General features: G+C 36.9%; 1 protein-coding gene across 1 annotated transcript; it reads right to left on the bottom strand.

The window, feature by feature from the left end:
• Positions 1 to 7,275: 7,275 nt before the first annotated feature.
• LOC114272089 (uncharacterized) lies at positions 7,276 to 9,175 on the bottom strand. The gene is made up of 3 exons (XM_028213763.2): positions 8,846 to 9,175; positions 8,414 to 8,749; positions 7,276 to 7,326 (listed from the first exon to the last, which is right to left on the bottom strand). Exons 1-3 carry the CDS (start codon positions 9,173 to 9,175, stop codon positions 7,276 to 7,278), a joined length of 717 nt encoding a protein of 238 aa, XP_028069564.2.
• Between the last annotated feature and the right edge of the window lie 295 nt (positions 9,176 to 9,470).

Consider the following 9,470-nt stretch of genomic DNA (forward strand, 5'->3'; position numbering starts at 1 on the left):
TACATCTTGAATCGATTTTTCCTTTCAATTTCAATTATGTTTTCATTCATTTTTCTATCAACCCTGTTTCTTTGCTACAGAAAATTCTCTGGTTTAAAATTGTGAACAAACAAGTGAAGAAAGTCAGAAAAATTTTCTGTGAACAAAATTAGAGAAATTTCAATTTTCTCTAGATTTCTCTGGAAAAAGAAATTCTCTGGGAAGTCCAGAGAAATTGGAGAGAATTTCTCTAGGAAGTCCAGAGAAATTCTTTGAAAAATCTAGAGAAATTCTCTGAAAAGCCAGATAAATTCTTTGAATTGAATTTTCTCTAGATCGATGTTAAGGAACCTTAGACATTATAAAAATATTAGATGTCCTTTATGTTATAAAATCTTAATACCATGGATCTTAAAAAAAGGAGGTACTTACGTGTAGGTCCTAATAAGTGGACTTATTGTCTAATAGGTCCTATGAGAAAAATTTATCATAAAAAAGTCACTAATCGTAAGTTTTAGCGTCAATTTATAAAAATCATGACAAAAAAAGTCACTAATTGTCAATTTTTAGTGACATAAAAAAATTGTCACAAAAATATTATTTTTAGCGACATTTTTACCAAGACTTATTTTCAATAGGACTTTACGGGAATTAAGTTCAACTATTAGGACCTATTGATAGTTTACCCTATAAAAATCCCTCCCCCCCTCCCTCTTTTATAAACATTTCAAAATTGTTTATAAATAAATAAATTTTTATAATCTCATAATTAATTAAAAAATTATTAAATAAAGTCACTTCTCAAATAAACTAATATGTGATGCACTCCACATAAATGTATGTTCCATAATTGTGGGCTCTACATATTTTTGAGAGAAAATTATAAACCGCCATCTTAAATGTTACACAAAGTAACCATGTTTGATAGATTTTAGAAAATTTTATTGACAGGTTACTCAAAAAATTTTAACTATACAAATTTTATTAATTTTTTAAAACTAATTAGCCTTTGAACCTGTTCTATTTTGGTAGGATCAGTTTAGGAATATTTTCACAAAATTTTGGTGTAGTCTAGAGCCTAAAAACAGGCTCAATTCGTGTAAGACAAAATTAGTCTCCAGAGAAACAAGATTCAGTTTTGGTTGATCTCTCTCTCTCTCTTTCTCTCTCTCTCTCTCAATGTTCTCTTTCTGCTCCTATATCATTCCTATAATCTATGAAAACAAGATCTCTATATTTATTGGTCAATCACATGTTCGAAGAAAATCTCACAGGCAGCATCTCTGTGAATAGGAGAAAGATGGGTTAAAAATCATCACAACTTTACAAAGCAGTTCCAGGATAGTTACAAGAAATATAGGACTTACAATACCAATGACAGGAGGAAGCCAGCCTTAATACAAAGCCTGTGGGCCTTCCTCCCGTAGCACAGTGGATAAAGCATGGAACATTCCTCTGTACTGATAAGAAGACTTCTCTGTCTGCAAAAGTAAGTCAAAACGAAATATGCAGTTATTCCAATGGAAACACACCATGAGAAGCTACCCAATATTCACAAAGAAAACCTTCAACACTTCCAAGTTCCAAAGAGATAAGCGTCCTTGAGGAGCAAAAAATACCTATGCCACGAACCATGTCCATAGGGTATGTTGCGGACATGGCAATTATTCCCGCACAGGTTCCAGCTCCAAGGCATAATACAGGAGTGAGCTGAGCATCTTCTGCAATCGAATAATGAATGCAACGTATCAGATAGTCCACATATTCTTTGTAAATTGCCATTTATGAGAATATTTCAACAAATCAAAGAAAAGTTTTGGATTAGAATTTCAATTGTTTAAAACCAAAATAACAACTGGCCTCCTACAATATCCATAAACCAATAAATGACACGTCAAATCTACATAAATGAGTTTCTGGCCCCAGACGATAGACAATAATAAAACAGAAAGCAAAAGATGGGCACACCATTGCCAGTTTGCTGCTGGTATAGAGTTAAGGTACCCCTATTGCATTATAACAAGAAACTGTCAGCAAAAGAATATATGCTGAATAAATAGTTGAAAAGTGCGGTGAGCAATGTGAGGAAAATAAAATTATAATTTCTGTAAGCCTCTAATGTGGTTTTTATAAGACCTTCAAAAACTATTGTAAGTTCTGCGGCAATGACATCACCCACAAATACCTTTGTCCATGCATTCCCAAATACAAATTTGAACCAGATTAACAAGTGAACAACCAAAAGAATTCATTAAATGTTTATCCAATTTGCAGAAGTTCACTAGTGTTTAGAACCACATGAGATGCAACAAAAGATAACCCCGCCTCCAGTATGCTTAAAAATGCAGAACAATAATGTTCCTGGTCTTATTATGCATATAGTAACATAAAGTTCTTCATGCTTCCTGAGACCAAATTAAAATTCTTGGCCTCTTGTTAGCAAAAATCTGGTTTGGGTCAAATTGATAGAGGACATTCGACAGAGAAACCAAACTTTCACAAACAATTGTGGTTGGTGTTCTATACCTTGACTGTTTCAAGGACTTCTTTGGAGTTTGTAATGTAAAGAACCTAGTGTACATAAACTGAAATTTGATTGAAGAACAAGTAAACTTGCCACTTAATTACAAAAATTAAATTACAAGTTTAAAATGCATAACAATCGACAGAGGAAAACCTGGACACAAAGGCGAACTACAAACAAACTACTCCTAAGTACAAAAGCTACTTCTAGTTAAGTTATGTTACTCCTAATTCCACATCGGTTGTGAATTTTGTTGAAGGTCCTTTTCTCTTTGAACTTCCACATTTTATATGACTTTCAATGGCCATGCTGTGCTGCCACGTGCCCATTTGCCATGCTCCTATAACTGCCCATGAATTGCAACTGCCTTTGAATTCCCTTTTTTCCTACTACTGCCATGTACTGACTCACCATTCCTCTTTCTTGGGCCACTAACTTTACCTCCTTTATTCTTGGCCCTCTTCTGAATGTGAAATTTTAAATTTTTGGTGTCAACAATGCCCCCTTCATTCAGGATAAAACTAGTTTTTTTCTTGAATGAATACCTTTTTTTTTTTTTTTTTTTTTTTTTTTTTTTTACAAAAGATGGACTTTCAATATTAATGTGACTCCACTCAATACTAATATGAACCATTTATCAAAATAATTGGGCCTTAGCCCAAAAACTTAGTATAGCCTAATGCGGAGATACCCACTCAATATAAACTTGAGAATTTGAATCTCTAATCTCTATTCCTACCTTTTCACTTCTTGCACCATCTCCTGTATCCTTTCAATTTCCGCAAAACAAACCCTAACAATGGCACCCAAGAAATCGAAAGCCGAACAACTAGAGAATTCGAAACCTCAACCAGTGTTTCGTTTTCCCCCTAAGATTAGAGAGAAAATTCGAGCTCACAAATTCAACAACTGCATAAATCCTGGGGACTCCTCTGCTAAAGGGGAATTGGGACCAACCTTTTTTCATAATAATATTCCTGATGAGGTAGCCCCTTATTGCTCAGACAGAAACTCTGTTGCTCGACAGAGCCAAGCTAACCTGGAACTAATGGGAAACTGGTCGCAATCCTCGGCGATCATGGATAAAACCTAGTGTAGACTGGAAGCTTTGGGTTAGTAGAATCATGAAATATGACCTGGACCTCTGGCAAGCCCTTGGCATCTATGATGCCATACGTCTATCAACCTTTGCCTTTGATATGGACAAATGGACAGTCAGTGCTGCCACCTGCTTTTGGTCTACTTCTTGCAATTTCTTATTGCTGAAATGTGGTATGATCTCCCCTACTATTTTAGATGTTGTACATCTGACTAGACTCCCTGTGAGTGGCCAACAAATCAGTGCCCTTTTGACTCCTCAGAAGGCTGACTTCAATATTGCTATCAACATTAGCTATGGGAGTTTTATGAAGAAATACCAAAAATTCGATTTGAAGAGAGGACAACCTTTTATCTTTTGTGGTTGAACTAGTTCTTTTTTTGTATCCCTAGTTTTAAGGTAACTAGAGAATATTTGCCTCTTTCTATTTGTATTCAAGAAGGCATTGAACTAGCTTTTGCTCCATTTTTGCTGGTCATATTATATAGGGGCCTCTTTATCTTAGCCACCAAAGAAATAGATGTCAATTGTGGTGCTCCTTTCTAGCTCTTTCAAGCCTGGCTTTATGCATATTTTCCTGAAGTCAGGCCTTCCAAACACACACCATACTCTTCTCTTTGTGGGTGTTATGCTGAACATTTCCTCTTTTTTCGAACCTCAACTGATATGTCCTTCACTAGAGCCTTTTCTTTTTCCATGGACTCTTTGTTGACAGAGAGGAACTTTATTCATACCTTTTAATGGTTTCCACTTCAAATCCTCAACTCTCACATACGTTCTTGCAGTCAAACTTTGGATAATACATGGGAAAACAAACAAAAATCCTTTTGGGCTTAAGTTCTTACTTCTAGGTATATCTTAGTTGGGGGTTCAATTGCCAGCAATAGATTATCTAATTGCATCTTTCAAAGTTGTAAGCCATGCCAATGGGCAGGCAATTTGGGTTCATTCGAGTTTTACCTTGCCCTTATTTTCATCCCACTATTTCTGAATATGTGGAGTTAAGACATCAATTTAAAATAAAGGAAGATGTTGAATTCATCCTTGCTACCAATCAAGAATTATTTAATCAATTCAGCTTATACTTCTGCAACATTTACCCATATCCTTCCAAAAAATTCCAAGATTGGTGGTTGCTTATGAATGCTATCATTTTCCATAAAGACTTGGCTGCTTACCTTTGGGATCTCCATCCTGACAACAACAAAGGCATGGAAAGAGTTGTAGGTCAGTTTTTCAACCAATTCTATCAAATGCTCTTTCTTTCTTTCGTTTTCTTAATGTTTCATTTTTACAGGCCCCTTCCCATTGGTTCTGGAGCCTTTGGCCACTGAAAAACTAGACTCTAAGGGCAAAGGAAAAATAAGCTATACCAAGAAAGCTAAAAAGAACCCTATGGATGAATCTCTTGCCAACATCCAAGAAGGAGACAGTTCCAAAGCTCTTCCTCTAGTGGCCATATCTGAGCCAACTCAAACTGCTACCAACCCAACTTCCCCTTCATCGTCTTCAGATTAGGACATGCCTATTGGCCAAATCTTTTGCTCTTCAACCGAAAAACCTACTAATCAGAGCCCAGTAAGAACTTCTAAAGTACAATACCAGGTTCTTTACTTCAGCTTTTCCTGACATTTTCCAAATTTTCTTGACATTAAACTGTTAAATTTTAAATATCATCTCTTTGCCTTGACAGAGAAAAAGGAAAAAACTCATCTACCCTTCCACCAGCTCAGATGACCAAGAAGTCCCAGCCAAATCATTTCCTCAGCTTGCCAAGGAGAAACCACCATCTTCCCTTGGTTCTCTACTTGTTGAGGCTGGGATCCCTCATGTCATAGTTCTTGGGGATCTCCTTGCTTTCCTTGTTAGAGGTGCTGCCCCAGGCTCAAATGAAACCATTGACTTCCCAAGAATAGATGACATCATAAGTGAGTCAGAGAGTGATAAGGAAGACAATGTACCACCAATTAGAGAATATCAACTTGGAGAAACCCCTGTGGATTTGGTAACCAAATCTCCAGAGAATCTGCCACTTATGACTTCTCCTGGGATGAACCAGACCCAAACACAAAGCCATGCTTCCACTTTTAGCCCTTCCCAGTCTATGCCTATACATTCCCCAAATGATGCCTTGCAAAATAACACAGCTCCTTCGGTTGACCCACTCTTGGCATCTTCCTTACCACCATCTAAGGCTGTAATTCTTTCTTCTGCTACCGTTGAGACAAACAAAGACTCAACACTTCCTTCTTCAGAAACTACACCATTACCATCCACCATTGCCACTGATGTTACTGGCTTGGCAGAGTCAGTGACTCTTTTTACTAATCCTCACCAGAAGGTAAATCTTCCTAACACAAGTTACATTTGTGATTAGATCTTCATATGACTAAACTTTGAATTTTGACAGGTTGGAGGTACATCCCATACTCCTACCAGTGCTGAAATGGGTGTGCAAACAACTCCACCTCATAGTCCTCCTCAAGGAGCCAAATCAACATCTTCTTCCCAAACAGGGCTCCTTCCTATGGAGGTAACTTTTCTTGACTTGTAACAACACATAACAATTCTCTTCAACTTATTAACCTTGGCCTATCCATTCAAGTAGAATCAACTCCAATCACAACTTCATCTCCTCTTACTTTTGGGACCACCTTTGAGGCTTTACTGATGGAAGCCTTTTAACTTCAACAATCCCTCACAAATCTGAGTTTTGAGGAAAAGCTCAAATAACTTACTCAAAAAGAGCAGCGGATGGTCAATCAGTTCTTCCAGCTCCTAGAACTCTCATTTGATGACCTGGCTCTTGCAAGATCTGTAGAGCTTCTCAGTTGTTTTGAGGCCATTCAAACTTTAATGCCAAAGCTTTTTGACTCAGATCAAATACAAGTCTTTCAAGATTTCTTGACTGCCCTTCCCCAACACATAGTTGCCATCAACCAGTATCATGCTGAAACTGAAACCAACAAAGCTTAAATTGATCAATTGAGATCAGTGACTGCTTCTCTGACTGGTGCTTCTCAAGCCTTCCAAGACACCATTACTCAAGACAACCTACTCTCAGCAAGAGAAGCTCACTTGGAGGCTCAATTGGTACAAGTCAAAGCTGAAAGAGCCCTCCTCAAACAAGAACAGTCCAGAACCAAAGCCAATATGCAAGATATATTAACTTAAGCAGAAGATGGTCCTACTAGTATCAAGTCTGCCTAGGCCAATCTCCAACAAAGTAAAGCAAAACATAGAAGTGTGCTACAAGCCTGGAACAATTTTATCTTGCATTTTTTTTTTAAACTTTTGCTTTGCAACTCTGGCTGTACATACTTGATTTATATGAATGAATGTGTCATTTTTCTTTATCTCACGCTTTCCCACATTGTAGGATAAAATTTTTTTAAATATTTTCCATTGATTATTTTTCTATGTGGTTCTCCTTCCAAAGATGCTAGGTGATATGCCCCTCATTTTCAAACCTTGTATATCTTGAAAGCTCCTTTCCGGTTAGGAGACCAATTCTTATATTCTAGGCTTTTTGTTCCAAGAGGCAAAATAGTTTTCTAGACTAATTCTCTCTCAGAGAACACTTTATGCTTTACTTTCTTGTTATAACTCCTTTCTATCTTCTTCTTTTGTGAATTAAGTAATTGAAAGAAAAACTCCTTTTATGTTCCAAATCTTATAACTCAATTGTCATGGCTTCATTATATTCATCCATTGGAATGTTCAACTGTTGAGCCATCGATTAGATCTTACAGTTACTTCTAATGGAAGAACAACATCATGCCCATACACCAACTCATATGGGGTTGTTCCTGTACTATTTCTCCTAGAATTCCTATAAGCCTATAATGCCTCGGACAAAAGATTGTGCCAATCTCTAGGATTATTCTCAATCATTCTCTCCAAAGTATTCTTTACAATTTTGTTTGTTGCCTCAACTTGCCCATTTGCTTAAGCATAATAGGGGGAAGAGTTTAAGATCTGAATGCCATACTCTGTGGCAAACTCTTTTATTTCATCCCTATTCAACATGGTCCCTTGATCGACAGTAATGGTTTAAAGCAGACCAAATCTATGGATCACATTCTTTTTAAGGAACTCAATAACCTGGGACTGCTTTAATGAAGGTGTGAATATTTGTCCTACCAAATCCATTGCCCAACCTCTGAAAGGCCAATGCTTTACTATTGAATTCAAGCTTGTAGCTGGGACCCTTTGGACACTACCATGTTTCGGGCAACTTTGACACCCCTTTTCATACATGTTACAATCCTTTCGTATAGATGGCCAAAAATATCCATATCTGCTAATCAGTCATCTCATCTTATCCCCAGCTTGATGGGCTCCACATATGCCCTCATGGGCTTTTGCCATTGCTTTCATTTGATCTTCTTGGTCTATACATAATAAGGTCAAGCCATCATGTGCTTTTCTAAACAAATCATCCCCCATTATGACATAATTTAAAGCTTGGTATTTTACTTGCCTATTACAAACATTACTAGGGTTGAGCAAGTATTTAATCAAAGAATACCTCCAATTACTTTCGGACACTTTAAGTGTCATTATTGGTAAGAAATCTCTATGCCTGTCCTTAGAAGTCAGAAAGTTCCTCTTCTGGATTCTTATAATCCTTTCTTGGGCTCTTTTAAGAATTCTTAACCGTGATGCTGATTGAGCCATCTCATTAGCTTCTTTATTCTCTATTCTATACATGTGTGTGTGAAAGACACATGGTCAAAAATGTTTGTCAACCATTTTGCCTCAATTAAATATTCTTCCAATGTTTTGTTCACACATTTGAATTCTCTTACCATTTGCTTGATGACTAATTGAGAGTCACCAAAAACTTGCAGCTTTCGAATCTTGAACTCTATGGCCAACTCAAGTCCAATTTTTAAAGCCTCGTACTCAGCTTGATTACAAGACTGCACATGTTGCTCATCCAACTGATTAGCAAACTGATACATCAACTGATTAGGAGCAATCAAGACAATACTAGCTCCAACTCCCTCATTTGTTTTAGATCCATCAAACATTAACCTCCAAGGCTTAGTATCTATCACATGAACCTCAAACAAATCTGGTTCAACAGGCAAGCATGGATGCTCTACCAAAAAATTCACCAATGCCTGTCCCTTTATAGCTTTCTGTGGCACATACTTAAAGCAGTATTCAATTAAGACCAACACCTATTTACCTTGCCTATGTCTCAACACAAGTCTAGACAACATATATTTTATTACATCAGTTTGTGCTACAACAAACACTTCTGAAGGGAGCATGTAATGTCTAAGTTTTATGGTAGCAAAATGTAAAGCCAAACATAACCTTTTGACAGAAGTGTACCTAGTTTCAACATCGTTCAACCTCTTACTCAAATAATAAATAGCCTGCTTATGAGCCATATCATTTTCCTGGGCCAATAGACATCCAATCGACAGGTCACATGCTGAACTATAAAGCTTCAAAGGCTTTCCATAAACAGGTGGCATAAGAACTGGAGGATTGGTCAAATACTTCTTGATCAGATCAAAAAGCCTTTTGATGAAATTCCTCCCATTTAAACTCACCATCTGACTTTATCTTCACCAAAGAAGAAAGCACCAAAGTCTTCCTGGCTAAATTGGCTATGAATCTTCTTAAGAAATTAATCTTACCTAAGAAACTTTGCAATTCTTTCTTATTGCTTGGGGATTTAGCTGCCAATTTTGCCTGGGCTTTGTCAGCATCTACCTATATTCCTTTGTGATGCACTAGAAAGCCTAGAAACTTCCCAGCAGTTACCCCTAAAGGCACATTTTATAGGGTTCATTTTTAACTTGTGGCTTCCCATCTTCTGAAATGTCTGTCTTAAATGCTTTAAATGCT

The sequence above is a fragment of the Camellia sinensis genome, chromosome 14 (genome assembly GCF_055761805.1).
Source record: "Camellia sinensis isolate YWXY chromosome 14, ASM5576180v1, whole genome shotgun sequence".
Classification (NCBI taxonomy): Eukaryota; Viridiplantae; Streptophyta; class Magnoliopsida; order Ericales; family Theaceae; genus Camellia; species Camellia sinensis.

Excerpts from the sequence above, each read along its gene's own strand:
- LOC114272089 (XM_028213763.2), bottom strand. The coding sequence starts at position 9,175 with ATGGTGAGTTTAAATGGGAGGAATTTCATCAAAAGGCTTTTTGATCTG. Across the intron at positions 8,750-8,845 it reads TTGTTGTAGCACAAACTGAT|AAAGCTATAAAGGGACAGGC; the intron begins GTAATAAAATAT and ends TATGTGCCACAG. Across the intron at positions 7,327-8,413 it reads AATTAGTCATCAAGCAAATG|TTGAACATTCCAATGGATGA; the intron begins GTAAGAGAATTC and ends ATGGCTCAACAG.